We start from the raw sequence: 20,401 nt of genomic DNA on the forward strand, positions 1-20,401 counted from the left end.
AATGTGGTGCTTCCAAAAGAACAAATATAGCAACAATCAAACAAACACAAGAACACATCCTTTTTTGCCTATGCCAACTACAAATGATGAAGATGAAGACCCATCTCCACTCACCCCCAAGAGAGGCCCACTTGATAGGGCATTCCAAAATGAAAAGAGAGACATTGTTGAGCACAAAATTGGATGTTGTTTAATTGCAAATGGTGTTTCATTTAATTTTGTGAGATCACCTTATTTTAGGGAGATGGTGGAAGCAATAAATGATGCACCCCATAGTTACAAACCGCCTGGTTATGAGAAGTTGCGCACTACCATATTACATGATGAAAGGAAATATGTAGAGGCTCAACTTCACCCAATAAGAGATTTTTGGGTTCAATCGAGTGTGTCTATTATTTCGGATGGGTGGAAAGATTGTAGAAACCATCCATTGATCAATGTTATTGTTGTATGCTCTAAGGGGGCAATGTTCTTGAAGGCAGTTGATTGTGAAGGGCAAGTGAAAGATGCAGAATTTATTTCACGCATTCTCATTGATGTCATAGAGTCAGTGGGTCCTGATAATGTTGTCCAAGTGTTCATGGACAATGCAAAAGTTTGCAGGGCTGCAAGGATAATTGTAGAGTCTAGATATGATCATATCTTTTGGACACCATGCATCGTCCACTCTCTCAATTTAGTGATGAAAGCAATTGGCACCAAATTAGATTGGGTGAAAAGGATATATGAGGAAGCTGAAGAGATTCAAATGTTTGTGACAAATCACCACTTGTCACAAGCAATTTTTAGGAGTTTCTTGGACTTGGAGTTATTGAAGGTAAATTTGTATATTTAATATATAATTGAATATTATTGGATTCCATAGTTATTAATTTTTGTTGTTGTTTACATTAACATGTTTTAATTTCTAAATGTATTACTAACTTGAGTTTAACATTTTCTTAGGTTGCTGAAACCCGCTTTGCCTCTCACACAATCGTCTTGAGACAACTTGTGAAGGTAAAAGAAGCATTGAAACATATGGTCATTAGCCCCCAATCGGGTGTTTGAAAGAATTCCAATACAGCAAGAGCCATAAATGTGAGAAGAATGATACTAGATGAGGATTAGTGGGGTCTTGTGAGTTATGTGTTGGCAATGCTTTGCTTCGCAGACAGTGATGAGCCATGCCTTGGGGATATTTATGATTCCATGGATAGTATGCTGGAAAAAATTAAAATGGTAAGTTTAAAGCTCTTTTACAACAATTTTTTATTTGAGAGATATCTAGATTCTAAAGTTTAAATTGACATATTCACTAATTATAATTATTATTCATATTTCATATCCTAGGTCATACAAAGGAGGGAGAATGATCCTGAGGACACCCTTTACAAGAAGGTGGAAAAAATTGTTCATCATCAATAGAACAAGATGACCACACCTTTGCACCTCCTTGCATATGCTCTATCCCCGAGGTACTGTAGTTCTTATCAAATGCTTGTGCTTATTTTATCCAACGTTTGTGCTATTTATATTTGATAGTGTTCAATTGTCTTTTGTTATTCCCAGGTACTATAGTGCAGAGGTACTTCGCCTTCCAGGTAGAGTGCCACCATTTAGAGATGCAGAGGTTGCAGATGGGTATAATAGGGCACTAGCTAAGATATTCCAAGATCCAGAGATTGGGGCAATTGTGAGGAGTGAATTTGTTGCCTTCAACTCAGGTGAGGATTTCCACCCTATTGCCATAGCAGATCGAAGCAGGATGGGTGCCATCAAATGGTGGTACCTTCATGGGCAAGCCTTCACGTACCTCCAACCTCTTGCCATAAAGGTCCTATCCCAAGTAAGTTTGTAAAATTAAGCTTAAGGTTAACACTCTCAATTCTTTGAATTTATTATTTAATTTATTTATCTTGATTGTTGTATTGATAATTTTTAATTTCTCTTTAGGTTGCCTACTCTTCTGTAGCTGAGCGGAATTGGAGTACTTACTCCTTTATCCACTTAGTCAAACATAACTGGTTGGCTCCAAAAAAATCAAGACCTTGTGTTCATTCACAACAATTTGCGCTTGTTGTCACGGAAGGATCCTAAGTACAAGAAGGGGCTTTAAAAGCTTTGGGATGTAGCACCCGAGACTCTTGATTTTAGATATGACCATCCGGGATCTTGCTAGATCCACTTTGATTGATGTGGATGATGAGGAGGATTATGAGTTAACAATCCCCTCTACTAGTACTACTGGTGGTTTGGGTTCTTCTACTGATACAAATGCAGCACTTGTAGCTCATTAGTGCCTCTCTGATGCGGAATTTCTTGAAAATCCATTCGATGATTAAATCAAAAACTTTAGTCTTGACTCTTGACTCTTTTATGAGTAAATCATGTTATAAACTTTAAATTTAATGATCTATATTTTGAATGTTACAAACTTTCACTTTCAGTAATTCAATGTGAATGTGTTGATTTTCTTTATAATCATGAAAATAGATTAATTATCAATGTCATTGATCAAGTATACTAGATTCATAGATGCATACTATGAAATGATTTAGTTTTAGAATTATGTATATTTCTCTTATTTTTTAGTATATATAATGCATATAAATAAATAAATAAATATAAATATATATATATATATATATATATATATATATATATATATATATCTATATATATATATATCTATCTATATATATATATATATATATGCACGAATCCTCCACGAATCATAATTGGGAAAAAAAAATCCCAAATCCACGGATCCGTAACTAAGTAGCGAACCTTTACAACCATAAGTAGATGAAAGATCCCTGATGGATCTCTGCTGCAAATCTGCTGTAGATTTATTTTATTTTTGTTTTTTCCTATTTATTAATGTTTTCTTGTAGAACTAGACGGAAATGCAGAAGAGTTTGTTTGTTTTTGTGTTTTTGATGATTATTCCACATAGAAATGAGAAGTAGCAAATGGCAAGAAAAGAGTCTGAAAATAAATAACAATATGCAGTAAAGTCAGAGTTGATACAAATCGTACCAGGCAGATCTCTGAATTATAGAGCCAAATAAAAGATCCAGTAAATTTTCTCTAACAATGATGCCACAACTGGCTGATGAAAACGGGCTGATAAGATGCAAGAATCTGTTGCTGAGTAACTGATTTTTCTATGTATCCAAGTGCTGCAAATGACAGAGTACGACTGCAAGTACGGCTACAAGAAATGGCAGTGTACGGCTGCTAGAATTCACCTCCCATACGCCAAAGAACATGCCCAACAGAACAAACTGTAGGCCCAAGCTGAAGTGGCGTCTACCTTCCTCCTGAATACTATTGAAACTACTGATAAACCAATACCCAATGCTGCTGAGGGTTACGTCCCATCCAGCAATTACCCTGGGGTTTGCGTCCCAGAATGCAAATCGCTCAAGCAGAGCAAATCTGGAAAGAAGTGTTTGAAAAATATGCATAATCATGAGAAATGGTGCCCATTTCCTTATAACCCCTTGCAGAGCAATTCGAACCCTAAAGTGACCCCCAATTGGCGTTGGCTATAAAAAATGAATTAAATCATATTTTAAAGTGACCATGTCACTAGAAAATGACTTTTTCCACCATAGTAATAAATCCGTTCACCGAATTGCCCTGAGACCAAAGAGGAAGATTTAGAGAATTTCAAGACCTTTCCAACGAGCTATCATAACATGGGATACGCATTCAGATGAGGCCAAAATTTCCTTATTACTCCAAAATAGCTATTAACTTAGCCTTATTTAAATATTAAACGCTAACTTAGGAAATATTAAAAATATAACCCAAATAGCCACAAACTGCCCAACTGACATCACAAACCATAAAATCATCCTGTCACCTGTCTGTGACTGAAGTCGGAAATCAAAGATCCACTGGCAGTCTCATCCCTAAAATCTAGGGATGCTCCTAAAATTTAGGAAACAAGCCCTATCCCTCTGAAACTGAACCCAAAGGGTCATCTCATGGAAACCCAGCCCTGGGCATGATCATACCTCCTAAAAAGTAGGAATGAACCCCATAAATGTAGGAATTGCCTCCTAAAAACAAGGAACGTCACCCAACTGATCAATACCCACCCGAAAACCAAGTCCCTAACATTGAATAACCATACTGGGTCTCTATCCAACCCTGTCAGCCTACAAGACCCACTCACATGTCTCTGTTAGACTGAGCTAGAGTGGGGACATGACAGTAGATTATCAATGCACTATGTTATCATTGTTTTAGCTGATTCTTGTACTCCTTTTCCATATCATAACTCAACCTTTCCTTTAGGTGCTATTGTTACATCATTTTAATCAAATCCTCTTCATCAATCAAATAAGTGATAGTACTTAAATCATATAAGCAGTTGTCTTACCAGCAAGTAGCAAGTTTGACATCAGTGACAAAACAATGATTGAAACACATTTATTATACTTGTATCAATTTGTTTTCAACAATCTCTCTCTTTGGCATTGATGACAAACCAAATTGATCAACCAAATTGACTAGGTTTAAACAGTAAGACCAACAAAATACTAAAAAGAAAATAATTCCTTGTATTGAAATCTCTCCCTCTATTAACAACTTTCATCTTTTGAATAGGTTACAAAATTCTATTTTGTTCTGATCAACAAACAATCAACTCATCCTTATGACTCCTGAATTACTTCTTATATCTCCCTCTACATTATCTTCCTCTTTCTAGGTAGATGTTATCAGCAGATACACCTTCTCTCTCAGCAGTCAGAATTTCTCCCTCATACGGTTTTAGGATTTCTCCCTCTTTGTTCAGTTCCTGTATGTGCTGTTAACAATGTCTATCTCCCTCATAGGATTCTCCTCTTTCTTTGGTTATGTTCAGTTTCCTTGTATAGCTCCTTCTTTGACAACATTGCCAAAGAATCATCATCTTAAATATGTAGATATGAACAGTTTCAGTTTCTCCCTGTCACCTTGCTTGTGACTGATTTGTAAATTCAGTTCTTTGATTACTTTAGGCAGCTCCTAAAGTAAGATCCACTGCATCAATGTGTAATATACGTCAATCAACTTGTTTGATGCAGGGCACTCCTCATTCTTCCTTAGATAGCTTTTGATAAGGGTATCACCCCTAGTTTACCGCTTAGATACTCATGAGCATCTTTGGGTAATGCTTTTGTGAAGATATTAGCAATTTGCTCCTTTGTGTTAACATATTTTATCTTCACCTCTTTATTTTGAACTAATTCTTTTAAGTAATGATACTTGATTGCAATGTGCTTAGTCTTTATATGCATCATAGGATTCTTTGATATATTTATAACACTTGTATTATCACAATAAAGTATCACAGCTTCAGTGATTTCCTCCTTCATACCTTTGAGTAGTTGTTTGATCCATACAATGTTTGTACAATTTACTGCAACAGAAATATATTCAGCTTCAACAGTAGATTGAGAAATGTAGTTTTGTTTCTTGCTAGTCCATGTAATTAGCGTTTTGCCTAAGAAAAATGCTCTTCTATTGGTGCTCTTTTTGTCATCAATATTTCCAGCCCAATTAGCATCAGTATAGACTCTTAATTCAAATTTCTGATTTTTTTTATAGTATAGACCATACTCCTCTGTTCCTTTCAGATATCTCATTATTCTCTTTATTGCCATCAAGTGATTCTCCTTGGGATTAGTAGAGAATCTTGCAACTATCCCTATAGATAATGCAATATCAGGTTTGCTATGTACCACATATTGTAATTTCCCAATCATAGACCCGTATAATATTTGATTCACCTCAACAGAATCATCATTCTTTGACAATTTATGTCGTGTCACCATAGGTGTACTTACTGGCTTAGAATCTTCTAATTCAAAATTTTTCAATATCTCCTTAACATACTTTGATTGAGTGATATATATACCATATTTCATTTGATGTACTTGCAAACTCACAAAGGACTTGATCTCTCCAAACATAGACACCTCAAATTCTTGCTTCATTTGATTTGCAAAAGCCTTACATAAAGTATCTTGACCTCCAAATATAATATCATCAACAAAAATTTCAGATAACAAAATACTTTTTCCTTTCTCTGTCTTCAAGTACATATTGCTGTTATCATCAGTCCTCTCAAATCCAATCTTCATAAGATAATTCTGAAGTCTCTCGTACCTTGCTCTTGGTACTTGCTTCAAATCATATAAAGCTTTGTGTAATCTACATACCATGTATTTATTGTTGGCATCAACAAATCCTTCAGGCTGTTTTATATAGACTTCTTCCTCTAATATACCATTAAAAAATGCAGACTTAACATCCATTTGATAAACTTTGAAACCTTTGTATGCAGAGTAAGCAAGCAGAGTTCTTACTCCTTCCAGTCTTGCAACAGGGGTGAATGTCTCTCCATAGTCTATCCCTTCTTCTTGTGCATATCCTTTACAAACTAATCTTGCCTTGTTCCTTGTGACTTCACCATTTTCATCTAACTTGTTTCTATATACCCACTTGGTACCAATCACATTTTTGTCTTCTGTTCTAGGAATTAGAGTCCATCTCTTATTTTTCTCAATTTGTTCAATCTCTTCTTCCATGGCTTTCCTCTAGTCTATATCTTCTAAAGAATCTTTCACTGTTTTAGGTTCTTGCATGCTCAGCATACATGTATCATTTCTCAACTTGTTCCTTGTAATTGGTCTAGCATCTTTATCTCCAGTGATTTGTGCAGCAGGATGACGTCTCTTGACATATTTAGACAATCTTGGTTCAACTTTGGTTTTTTCATTTGGTCTCTCAACTTCTGAATCATTATGTACATCTCTGTCAGGTAGTTTAACATTTATTTCATGTACACTAATTTTAGAATCAGAATGTGCCTCAACTTCATTCTGTAACTCGACACCTAAATGTAGCTAGGTTCTTGAATGTAACTCGACATTCATAGTATGCAACTCAGCAGTCATTGAAACTTGCTATTGGTTTGCAACTTGATTTATAGCATCTTCATCAGTAGGGATACTTTCATAAAAGCATACAAATGATTTGTATTCTTCTGGTTCCTTTATACATCATATACTTTTGTAAATTCATCAAATTTCACATTTAAACTTTCCACAACTTTTTTAATGTTAGTATTTAAACACTTGTAAGCTTTACTTCTTGTGGAATAACCAAGGAATATACTTTCTTCATTTCTCAACTTGTTCCTTGTCATTCGTCTAGTATCTTTATCTCCAATGATATGTGCAGCAGGATGATGTCTCTTGACATATTCAGACAATCTTGATTCAACTCTGGTTTTTTCATTTGGTCTCTCAACTTTTGAATCACTACGAATATCTCTGTCAGGTAGTTCAACATCTCTTTTATGTACACTAATTTTAGAATCAGAATGTCCCTCAACTTTATTCTGTAACTTGACACCTAAATGTAGCTCGGTTCCTGAATGCAACTTGACATTCATAGTATTTGACTCGACAGTCATTGAAACTTGTTGTTGGTTTGCAACTTGATTTACATCTTCATCAGTAGGCATACCTTCATAAAAGTATACAAATGATTTGTATTCTTCTGGTTCCTTCATAGTTTCAACCTCATATACTTCTGTATATTCATCAAATTTCACATTTGGACTTTCTACAACTTTGTTAGTGTTAGTATTTAAACACTTGCAAGCTTTACTTCTTATGGAATAACCAAAGAATATACCTTCTTCACTTTTTGCATCTAGTTTACCATTCTTGAAATCTTTGAGAATATAGCATTTACTTCCAAATATCTTAAAATATTTTACATTGGGTGAATATCCATACCATGGTTTAAAAGGTGTCGAATGAGTACCTTTCTTGACTTGTATACGGTTCAAAGTATAGACAGTTGTACTTACAGCTTCTCTCCAGTATTTCAAAGCAACATTTTTCTCCATCATGAGTGTCCTAGCACAGTCCATTACAAACCTATTCCTCTTTTTAGCAATTCCATTTTGTGGAGGGGTTTTAGGAGTAGATGTCTGTCTTTTGATTCCTTTGTCATTACAAAACACCTCAAACTCATTTGATGTAAATTCTCCTGTGTCAAATTTCAAACATTTCAGACTTTTACCTGTTTCCTTTTCAACTCTTGCTAAGTACCACTTAAACATTTGGAAAGCATTAGATTTCTATTTTAGAAATATAATAGTCATCATTCTAGAATAATCATCAACAAACAACATAATGTACTTATCACTTTTGTAGCTTTGCACTTCAATTGGTCCGCACAAGTTAGTATGAACAATCTCTAATATTCCTTTAGAGGTATGAGTTTTACTCTTAAAACTTGACTGTTATCTTGCCTAACTGACATTGTTTGCACATTATATTGTTAGACTTCTTCAACTTAGGCAAACCTCTAACTTTTCTCATGTTACTGATATTAACCAAGTTATCAAAATTAACATGACATAACCTCTTGTGCCATAGTCACACATCAAATTCTACAACTAAACAAGTATCATCCTCTATATCAAAGTAGAATAGATTACCTCTAGTTTGATCACCTTTTCCAATCAGTTTTCCATCAGTATCATATATCTTAGCAATTTTGTTTTCAAACACAATCTTACATCCCAAATTATTCAGTTGTGACACACTCAACAAATTATAGTTAAGTCCTTCAACATAGTAAACATTGTCACATAAAATCTTTTTTGTGAGCTTGATAGGACCATTTCCTTTTATCAGACATGGTGCATCATTACCAAACCTTACACTATTTCCATCATTATATTTCAAGGTAATGAACTTACTTTTATCTCCAGGCATGTGATGTGAATACCCATTGTCAATGATCTATCTATCATTCTTGTTCACACAAAACACTAGTGCAGTTGCCTTATCTTCATCAGATTCATCCTTCATTGCAACATACACCACTTCATCATCATGATTTTTAGATCCATCTTTTATTTCCTCTTCAACAATGTAGCAAGACTTCTTGCCTTTATCTTTGTAGTCTTTGTTGTCTTCATTTCATCTACTTTTGTACTTGTCACCACCTCTGTTCTTCTTCTCTGGACATTTAGCATCAATATGACCAACCTCATTGCAATTGAAACACATGATAGGTAACTTACCTCTAAAATTGCCTTTACCTCTGTGAAATCTCCTTGCCGGTAGTGTTTCAAGTTGATCTACATCCTCCTCATCTATCTCATTGTCACTGGACACATTTTTTTTGTCTTCTTCTTCTCATTGGGTTCCTTCAATGATAGCTTAGCTTTGAAAGCAAATTCAATATTTTTAGGTTTGTAATTATCAAAATTAGATAGCTCAAAAGCAGTGAGCCTACCTACCAGACCTTCAAGAATTAGATCATTCCTTGGTACACATCTTAGTTCTTGTATTGCAAAAACTCTAATAGCATAGATGGGTAGCAGTGTTCTCAAAACTTTGCTTAGTACAGTATCGTCATCTATTTTACCAATAGCTCCTCTAATTGCATTAACAACATCTTTTATCCTAGAGCAATGTGCTCACCTTCTTGCACTCTCATGTCATCGAATTTACCTCTAAGACTTTCAGCTTTGGCTCTTAGAACATTCTTGTCACCTCCATAGATGTGTGTAGGGCATCCCACATTTGCTTTGCACTATCACAACCTTTGATATCATCAAACTCGACATAGCTTAGGGCAGAGGCAATCTCCAACATTACTTGGTTGCGTTCTTTCTTCTTTTTCACATCTTCAGCAGTTAGGGTTCCAATAGGATCAATATGCGCAACAACAATGGTAGATTGTGCATGATCTCCAAGACCTCCTAGGTGTAGCTTCATCAGACTTTGCTATGTAGGAAAGTTATCTCTATTAGGCTTGGGTACTTCTCTTTTTGACATCTTGATCTTTGTGCTTCTAGTACTTTCAAACTAGTGCTCTTAAGCAGACGACTTTGATATCAATTGTTGGAATTCTTTAGAATAACTGAAGGGGGGGGGTGAATCAGTTATCCAAGGTCTAGATGTACAAATAAAACTTTTCATAGCTTAGTGAACCCATATCCATAAAACATTTTCATCATGCATGCATCCATTAGATTATGCAATCACTCAAACTTGTCGGTTGCTGTTAAATCAATTTGTAGAAATGTAAACATGAAACATAATAGATTCAATAACACATTTGACACAATGATTTAATGTGGAAACCCAATTTGGGAAAAGCCACCAGTAACATGTTACTCATTCTCACTCTTCTGAAGTGATGCCCTGTGAAAGGCCAACCCTATTAAAGGTTACAATGCACACTGTTAAATGTGACTTGGTTAAAGGATTTCAATCACCTTGTTAGGAGTGAGCCTTTTTAGAGGACTTTAGATCATTTACTTGGAATGTCACCGGTTAAAGGATTTACAAATGACTGTTAGGTCAACCTTAATCCAAAGGATTTACCCTAGACTAATACAATGATTAGAGAGTAACAGTAAGGTTTGATTTGATAACAACTTACAACTCATTTGCAGATTACAAATCTTTGTTTCAGTCCTCCATTCTGCTTGGCTTTCATACACTTCAACTGTGATAGCTTGTTCACCCTTAAAGCATTCGTACCCTTAAGCCTTCTTGCTTTGCTTGCCAATGCAGTCTCTTCTCTTACGTCACTGAATGAAATAATACCCTAGACTCCTTGTTTTCCTTAGGTTCTCGCACATGACAACCCTTGCTGCTGACCAACCATCTCTATAAATAGAGAATTAAGATTAGTGTTAGGTCAGATTAGGTAGGATTCAATGAATCTACCCCTCATTTCATTTCATTCCCTTCTACAAACTTCTCCTTCAATTCTCTTTGAATTCACCTCAACGGTTCACCATGAATTCTGTGCTACTAGCTCATCAATCTTATCTTCCACACGGTTCACATAATACAAGAAATCAACTTTTTCGGCCCAGATTTGTCGAATTCTCGATCTCTCATAATGTTGACACTTGACATTAACTAGCTTCTGATGCTCGACACATACTGCATTGCTTGGCATCCATTGTAAAATCGGTTAGCACGAACTAAAGTTTACTGGTGCTTAGCATCAACTAAACTTTACTCGACTTACACTGAAATTGACTTTGCTCGACTCGAACTAATTTTTTGCTCGGCTTGCACTAACTTTGCTCGACACCTACTGTCCACTCGGTCAAGCTTGGCAGACTAACTTCGTTTAACTTGTTCTTTTGAACTTGCTCAGTGTAACCAACCTTTGCAACTATAAGTAGATTATCAATGCACTATGTTATCACTGTCTTAGCTGATTCTTGTACTCTTTTTCCATATCATAACTCAACCTTTCCTCTAAGTGCTATTTTTACATCATTTTGATCAAATTCTCTTTATCAATTAAATAAGTGATAGTACTTAAATCATATAAGTAGTTGTCTTGCTAGCAAGTAGCAGGTTTGACATCAGTGACAAAACAATGATCGAAACACATTTATCATACTTGTATCAATCTATTTTCAACAATTTGTTGCATTGATTTTGTTAAGTGCAAATGATCTTTTGGCCCAAAATTTGTGGAATCATATCCTTTCTTCTGTTTGAAAACCATTTTTTCAATTCCACTTCTTTCTCTCACTTTACATCTTTTACCTCTAAATTTCTTTCCATCTCTTCTCCTATTTGCATTTTATCTTGAAAAAAACTAGGAAACAAAATCTTTACCTCTTCATTCTTTATTGCTACAACATACTCATCCTCATTCTCATTTGTTCTTTTATTTTCTAAAACTTTAATTTCATCCAAAGGGTATTCAACTACTTCTACTAGTACTTGTATTTCTTCAGTTGCTTCTCTTTGTATCATGAGTGCATAACGAAAACTTATTGCTTTCTTCTCTTTGATAGGTTCCCTTCCAGACTGACTAGAAGTAGTCAAATGGTAATGACCAAAAGTAGTCAAAACCCATCTAGAAAATAATAGAAAAAGGTGCCTCTTCTTTAGAATGCTCTGCAACAAGAGACAAGAGTCTAGTAACGTGTCTTCCCTTAAGATGAGTCTACCACTAACTCTCCTAGAATTTGCAAAACCTTCGCCCAAAAGTCATTCACAAAATGTCCAACCTCTGATGTATGATAGTAAAATTGTCCTTCCTTATACATAGAGACACACACTGAGAACAACCATGATGATTTCGAGAAAAAAATAGTAAACCCTCCAAACTTATTGTAGATGAGTAGGATGCTCCAAAAAGACTGCAAGATACCATGATTTAAACTAAAAAAAGATACTGTGATTTGAAGTGAACAAAGCATTTCTTTTTGGAAAAACCCTAAAACAAGAACACCTGACATAAAATCCCACATAAACTTCGTGAATTACTAAAACCAAACATGATTTTTGAGGTGAAAAATTGATCAAAACCAAACATAGAATTAAAGACGCAGATCAAAGAGTATGAAATAAATAATTTTTGAGGATAAAATATTTAAGCCCACAATATATTTTTTGGAAAAAATCTATAGAATTTTTGTGAAGGGAAAATTTATGAAAACCCAACAGAGATTTTTTTTTCTTTCATTAAAACCCTTCTCCCACAATGGAGTCATACCTAGACCGGCTCTTGCTCTAATACCATGAAATAAAAAAAAATAAAAAATTGTATTGACAATGTACAAATAAATAGAGTTTTACAAACGCTGAAAATAGTGTTAACTGAAAAGAAAGTTGTTTAAATAAACATAATGCCTTAAAATAGACTAGATTAAGATAAGTAAAAATCTATGTTACCAGGTTCAAACCCTGACGCTCGGATTTGAATCCGGGTTTATGCGGGTCTGGATTCATGTCGAGGTTTGTTGTGGGTTCGTGCAGGATCCAAATTTTGGACTGTGGGTTCGTTTGGGTCTATGTTGGTGCAAACCCATGTGAACCCTAGAGGACCTGTGACAACTGGGTCCAAAACATGAAATAAAACAACTTAAAATAATTTTTCTTTTAATATTTTTTTTATGTAACCCTAAAAGGAGCCTAATAAAAAACATTTCACTCATCTAATCTCTCATTTGCTCTCTCATTTTAGTGTGCCCATTTTGCAAGTTTTAAGAGAAGGTTGTAGAGATTGTTTGTTCCAATGATGAGAATCTAGATATAGTTGCAGTAGGAGATGAAGCCATTGATCCCTCATATTTTGATGACCCATTTGACCCTTGAAGGGCATTTGATACTATGATCATTGATAAACTATTACATACTTGCCATTTATCATTATGTTTCAAACTTTATTATTTGATAAACTACTCTATGTTTTGAAATTTCATTATGCACTTTAGTAATTCAATGTATGATTTTCTTTACAATCATGAACGTAGATTAATGAGTGGGTATTCAATGTTTATCTTTGACATTTGGCATTGAACAATGATCAAGTATTCATACTATGAAATGACTAAGTTTTGCAACTATGGACATTTCTCTTAATTTTTTGTGTATACATACACACACTTACGAACCCACCTACGGACTCAGATGAGATCTTTTTCCCGAACCCATGAACCTGAACTCGAACTCGAATCCATCCCCGAACCTGAATTGGTAACCCAGCTAAAAATAAAGCCTGAATGACCATTAACTGAGATTCTAGAATAATGAGCCAAATATAGCAAGAACCTAGGATGCTAAAAATATTCTAATATAGACAACATATTTCAGAAATTTTCTTCAGCCTTAAGGGGTAATAAAATCATTTTAGAACTATCCTTCCAAAAAGTGTATGCATTCTTTTCTCCATCATGCATTACCTTTCTATCATTCTGCCATGGTCTTCCTAAGAAGACATGGCATGCATTCATTGGAATGACATCACACCATACTTCATCCTTATTTCCTCTGGAGAACTTGATTAAGCATCTCTTATCAACAATGAATTCATTTCCCCTTTTAAACCATGCAGTACGATAAGGGCAGGGATGTTATTTATATTACAATTTCAATTTATCTAGCATTTCTCTAGAAACCATATTTGTCACAACTACCACCATCAATAATAACTTGACATACCTTTCCTCCTGAAGTACATCTAGTTCAGAATATATTAGTTCAAAGCCATGAGTTATCAAAACCTTTGGTCTGTTCTTTCTCCTTCTCAGCGATTACTATTGTTCTTTTCATTGTGAGGCTTTCTCCTACATCTGGCAGAGCCTAAGATCCAATTCCTTCATCTGCATTCTCAACTTGAACCAGGTTTATTGTAGGTGATCCTCCTTGAGTTCTTTCTTGCATGTTATGATTTGAGCACTCAAATGCCCTATGACCTTGTTCTCCATAGTTAAAACAAACAAAAGACCTTCGTGGGCTTCCCATGCACTAGCACCATATAAACTCTGCTCCTCTGAAACCTTCCTTCTTGTTGTTGAGTTTGCATGTCGTGTTGGGTATCATCTAATTTATCTGCTCCTTTAAGATGATTCTCCTTTATTGTAATTTAAATCACCTTGCAAAGGATATATAAATACTATTTTCCCTCCTTTTTCCTTTGAAAGTATTGCCTTCTTTTTTTCCCTCTGCCTTTAGAGCCAACAGGGTAGGTATCTTCCATGGTGCTAATTCGATGCATGCTGAATTCATCCTGTATAGAATTTTTAGGATGTTTACATACTTTGTAGCCATTTTCCCATTAGTTTCTTGATGCTCTACATAGATTGACACCATATAAAAATCGTGTAATCTTGCCCAGTAGATAGATTCTGTTTCAAGTTTTTAAACCTTCGAAAACAATTTTGTGCATAGTCTATGGGCAGATTTTTTTTCTCTCCACTTCTTCTCCATCTTGTTCCAAGTTCTTAATTTCTCCTTTCCTTTGCGAGTTCTTTCTTTTTGTACATGATCCCTCGAGATCATAGTATGACCCTTTAACTTGGTGCATGCAAATTTAGGGCTCTACTCAAAAATTTCACCATACTATTTAACCAGTCTATAATCTCTTCTGGTTTGAGACTACCTGCATAATGAGACACATCAACTTTAAGTCCAACATTTTCATCTCTCTTCCAATGCGCTGAGTATCCTTCCTTTAAAGGTCAGATTCTCTAACTGTTCTTCCTCTTCATAATTGCATGTTGATTTAAGGATCTGCGTCTTATATCTTCATCAGAATTATTCTCCCTTATTCCCTGATTTTGTATCATGTCTGCAATCTTTGTTACTTGTCTATATGGATTTTGCATCTCTCTATGCATCTGGAAAGACTTCCTCTTCCTTTCCTAGTCATCTTTTTGCTCTGAAACCAGATGATGTAGCCAAATTCTCTACAACCAATTCACCATTAACATTTAGAAAACAATAGAAAAACAACACATACAAAGAACACAAGAAATGAGATTAATTACTTTCTTTCATTATTCTTCTCCCAGCCTCCTTATGATTGGAAAAAATGAACCCTTGTATCTCCTCTAGAACTCCCTCATAAATCTAGCTTAATACAAACTTACTATTTTCTAAATATCAACCTTCTGCAATCGTTGTTACTTGTCTATATAGATTTTGCATCTCTCCATGCATCTGAGAAAGATTTCCTCTTCCTCTCCTAGTCATCTTTTTGCTTTGATACCAGATATTACAGCCAAATTCACCAGAACCAATTGACTATTAACATTCAGAAAATAATAGAAAAACAACACATAGAAAGAACACAAGAAATGAGATTAATGACTTTCTTTCATTAATCTTCTCCCAGCCTTCTTACAATTGGAAAAAATGAACCCTTATATCTCCTCTAGAACTCCCTCATAAATCTAGCTTAATACAAACTTACTATTTTCTAAATATCAACCTTCTAAACTAATAACATTCAACTTGAGAACATTTCAAGAAATTACTAATTCCTCAAAAAAACTTTGTAATCTCCTACAAAAAAAAAAATATAAGAACTCATTAATTTCAAAAAAAAATTAAAATCTCAAAAAGCCACCAAATCTCAAAACTTGCTAATTTATTTTGAGAACATCGAAAGAAATTATTAAAATCTTAAGGGCTTCAAAAGTTCTTGAAAAAGCCACCAAAAAATCCTGCATCACAAAAACTCTTCTACTAAAAATCAGCAAAAAGAAATCTGGGGTGGCCATTATAGTGTTTGATGAGCCCCATTCATGATCTTTTATTTCAGATTTTTATGCTGCTCTAAGACTTGGTTTTATATTTTGAGTACATGAACCTTGTGCTTAATACCTATTTTAAGTAATATCGTTGAACGATCCTGCTATGTCTTGTGACCTTTTTGGCAAACACCATGGATACTAAATGATGCAATAGAAGTATGTTTTTAATGAATAAATGGTGATTAATCTCGTATTTTAAATAGTGATGAATATGGTAGGATCCTTGTATGTTAACCTTGATGGGTGCAACTATTTGAAGAAGTCCAAGGATGCTGAGATGGAGTAATGTCATCACCAAGAATGTGACAAATACTTTGAAGAGGTCAAAGACAAAAGAGAAGGAAGGAGTCAAGAATGTTATGGACAGTAAACCAGGCATTGTCACCACATAGGATTCCTTGGATCAGTTAGACGGAGAGTTATCTTCTTATTTACTTGCCATGCCTGATGGTAGAACAAATATAGCAAAGTTGTAATGTGAAGTGAATGTTAGAACAGAGTCCTACTCTGTTCCAACCTTCTTGTTCCTAGATTTCATGCTTTCAATAATGGTCGCCTCGTAGTTGGTAGGAGTGGAGAAACTGTATGAGTTAGGTAGTTATAGTTTTTGCTTTTTATAAATTCTTCTAACTTTTCCTAAAAAGTGGTTGGTCGAAATGACAATGTACTTTGCATTTTACTGTTAAAGTTTTTGAATAAAGGTTAAGCTCAGCTATTTCTGTTATCAGTATGAATAGATAATGTTATGATGAATTTGTAGTATCTGAAATTTCATTTACTTGTTGAGCAGACTCACCCAAGGGGGACCACATGGTGAGGATTTTATCTACTTGCTTTCTATATGTTAGTCTTTAGCTGTTTTTCATTCAGCTTCTGGTAGTTTTAGCAGTTGATTGTTCCTACAACCACAGAATTATAAGTTTGTGAAAGGCAGAATAGAGTAGTTATCCTTATTGAGTTAGAGGAATTAATGTTTCAGAATGAGATTCAGATAAGTTTATTAGTAGCAGATTGTAGTAAGAGTATATTTGTTGTATTTCCTTCATGTTGTCTAGTTCAGTACTCTAATTATTCTTCAAAGCTAGGATAGAATAGCTCCGAAAGCTTTTAGTTCACAAATAGTGTTGTCCCATTTCAAGTCTTACATTTTTGGGTTGGTAAGGTAAATGAGCTTTAATGATGGAATTTGACAGCGGGGAACCAGGGTTTCAAGCTATGTTACCCCGAGTTTCCGGGACGGGGGGATGGGGGGACGAGGAAATGGGTTTCCGAGATGGTTTTTTTTTTTGGCTGAAATAAGGGACAGCAGGGGACGACTATATATATATATATATATATATATATATATATATATATTCATGAATTGCAGAATTACATAACATTGTCACATTCATCATCATAGCAACATAGTTTAAAATTATCAATTTCATTCATCGAATCAGCATAGAACATAGCATCAAATCGAATCATCATCTAAGAATTGGAACATAGGATGACATCAAATGACAGAATCAATCTGCCATAGATTAGACTTTAGAGCCCTTTCTTGTGGGTTTTGGAGGAAAACCGAATCTGTTGTGCCAAATCTTCCTAGACGGGTAGCAGCCATATTGTTTGGGCAGTAATCAGCTACAACAATTTATTTCGGGGCAATTATTGCTGCTATCAGAACTTTATCAAAGTTGGAAACAATCTGAGTATTTCTCAACCCAGCAATAAGTATTTCCAAGTCTGCAATATGAATTTCAAATAGAAGTCTGATTTACAATCATTTTCAAGTCTGGTTTGTTGAAGAAAAGTTGAAGTTTTAATTTTCAGTCATAGTTGGATGCTAAGTTTGTAATGGCTTCCAAAAAAAAATTCTTTCAAAATGGGTTATATTAACATATTTTATTATTTCAATGTGGGGCCAGGGAATGGGCAAAAAATCACCATTTATTAATATTTTTTTTAAAAGTTGAATTTTATTTTAAAATTGGAAACTTCAAGCAATCCCTAGGAGGGATGGGAAACGGCTACAGAGTCCCCAAGATGGTCAACACCATTTGGAAACGCATTGACCGTTTTCGAAGTTTCGGGGACGAGTTTCCGATTTTCTTGCTTGGGTGGGGATGGCTTGGAAACATTTCCGGCTGTCCCCAAGTCCTCGAAGTGGGGACGGTTTCTAAAACTCAAGGCTTAGGGTTGGAAATGCGTCCCCGGGGAACATAGGTTTCAAGTGACTGAGATCAGAGTTTCGAACGGTGGTAGAAACAGGCCGGATCTGCACACTCCCTCTTTCTTGTTTTCCTTTTTCATTGTATTCTGTATAAGAGCTATCTGGAATTTGAAAACCACATCTCTCTCTTCTTTCACATCAAAACAAGAACTCAGTCTAAATACACAGAGAATACAAACGCTCCATTGTGGATACTATATCTAGGGTTACACATAGAGATCTTTCAGTGGATATTTAAGAGTCCAAACAGGGTTTCTCCTTTACCGTGCTTCAGACAGAGATAGAGTAGCGTACAAGCATAGCAGAGGGAATCCGACCAGGGCTCGAACTCTCTTAAACTATTGTTAGGGCCTGGGGTTCGTCTCTGTGCCTACTCACTTGGGCTGAGGGGCTGGGAAACAAGGAAGCTGGGATTTCGAGGTCTGCTCAGCCTCTAGTTCCTCTAGAAGCAATGCAGAATATAGTGAGGTTAAGAATAGTGGGTCCTTTATCGAAAACCCAAGACCATGATAGGCAACAGTATGGGAACCTAAACCAATGTTTGAACAACTTCAGGATGGCACAATGGTCACTTTGCAGTCCTCAAATAAGGTCACAACCACGGGTTATCATAGATTGACAGTACAACCTATCAGAGGCACAACAGGAGGAACATCACAACTTAAACACTAAGTTCATCTTTGTAAATGAAAAGCAATACCAAGGGATACTTAAATGGAGGCAGATTCGAGAGAAGAAAAACCAATTGCTGAAGAGGAAACTTATCATGATTCTACTGATGACAACTAAAAATCACCCGGTAATTGACCCAAAGGACCAAACAATCGATGATCCGCCAATACAAGGGGGAATCCAGGAGCCTATGATAGGGATTCCTAAAATAAAAGCTGGGGCAGACAACGAAACTTGCGAGGGGGGCTCCCTACAAGAATCTTACAGCCCATCCTCTCCTTTGCTTTGGTCTTCAGAACTATATGTGAATGACCTTATGGACATGAAAAGAAGGATAGAGGCCTTGGAGCAGAAGGGCAACAGGAGAGTGAAAAGCTGTAGGAGGTCAAAATAACTAGTTGGGAGCTTGAAAGGGAGAACAAATGGTTGAAAAAGTAGGTCTTAAGCCTTCAAGACAACATCAAGAGAGGTTAGCAAGAAATAATCACTCTTAAACAAGCTTTGGATGAAGGGAAAGCGATAGTAGAAAACAACTTCGAAAAAACGACAAAATTAGATACCACAACAAAAATCGAGGAAGTTCAAGCAAACATTAGCAGACATGGTACTAAGAGAAAATGAACTAAAAGAGCAAATAAGAGAGGTCAAGTCATGGGCACAAGTGGTCAATGAACCGTCAATGGAACAAAAGGAAGTCATTGAAAAACAAATCAGGAAACAAATCAGCGAGGAGAAAGACATACGAGAAAAGGCTGTAAACATCATTATTTAAGGATTGAAAGACTATGGGGAATGTGAAAAAACAGAAATTTTGACACACGACTTCCTTAGGGGCAAACTAAACTGGACGGGTAAAATTCGACAAGCAAACAAAATTGGTAGAAGTATGGGACTAGGGAAAAACAGCAAGAGGAAAGAAGGAAGGAGTGGGAGAAAGGAAAATCAACAAGGGCTGCTAGAAAATGGGCTTGGATGAAAAATGGTAAAGCACAAATTGCCGATAACTCAACGAATCAGAAGGAACTTAGGGCCCCACAAGAGTATCTAAACATGGTGAGTTGGAATTGTAGAGGCTATCCATGTAGAAGAGGATCGGGGTTGGTGCCCATAGCCAATGGGCAAGACATTATTTGTCTCATAGAAACACATGAACATGAAGGGTGTAGGATTCCAGATTTCAAAGGGTGCAATAAATTCTCCATGTGAAATGAAGAAACAAAGACAAGTAAAGGTCATGGAGGGATTACTATCTTGATTAAAGATATGTGGAACAAAAACATAAAATTGAAGAAAGAGGACTCAAATAAACAATTTATATGGTTGATGATTGAGGATGACGAGATCACATGGTTGGCAACATGCTATTTTGCACCAAAAAGCTCTAAATTCTACAAAAAGAGAAATCTAGAGAACGAAGA

General features: G+C 35.5%; 2 protein-coding genes across 4 annotated transcripts in view; both read left to right on the forward strand.

Annotated features, from left to right (window-relative positions):
- RUS3 (root UVB sensitive protein (Protein of unknown function, DUF647)) overlaps positions 1-20,401 on the forward strand; it is a 271,831-nt gene that overhangs the window by 40,059 nt on the left and 211,371 nt on the right. The gene's annotated exons all lie outside the window — the stretch shown is intronic.
- LOC149557181 (uncharacterized) lies at positions 1,332-2,139 on the forward strand. The gene is made up of 3 exons (XM_089785949.1): positions 1,332-1,457; positions 1,552-1,828; positions 1,936-2,139. Exons 1-3 carry the CDS (start codon positions 1,414-1,416, stop codon positions 2,077-2,079), a joined length of 465 nt encoding a protein of 154 aa, XP_089642075.1. The 5' UTR covers positions 1,332-1,413; the 3' UTR covers positions 2,080-2,139.

This window comes from Cupressus sempervirens, chromosome 5 (assembly GCF_028749045.1).
Source record: "Cupressus sempervirens isolate cs-2001-9-10 chromosome 5, ASM2874904v1, whole genome shotgun sequence".
NCBI classification, from domain to species: Eukaryota; Viridiplantae; Streptophyta; class Pinopsida; order Cupressales; family Cupressaceae; genus Cupressus; species Cupressus sempervirens.

Coding starts and splice junctions, on each gene's coding strand:
- LOC149557181 (XM_089785949.1), top strand. CDS start 1,414: ATGACCACACCTTTGCACCTCCTTGCATATGCTCTATCCCCGAG. Junction 1,458..1,551: donor GCATATGCTCTATCCCCGAG/GTACTGTAGTTC, acceptor TGTTATTCCCAG/GTACTATAGTGCAGAGGTAC. Junction 1,829..1,935: donor CCATAAAGGTCCTATCCCAA/GTAAGTTTGTAA, acceptor ATTTCTCTTTAG/GTTGCCTACTCTTCTGTAGC.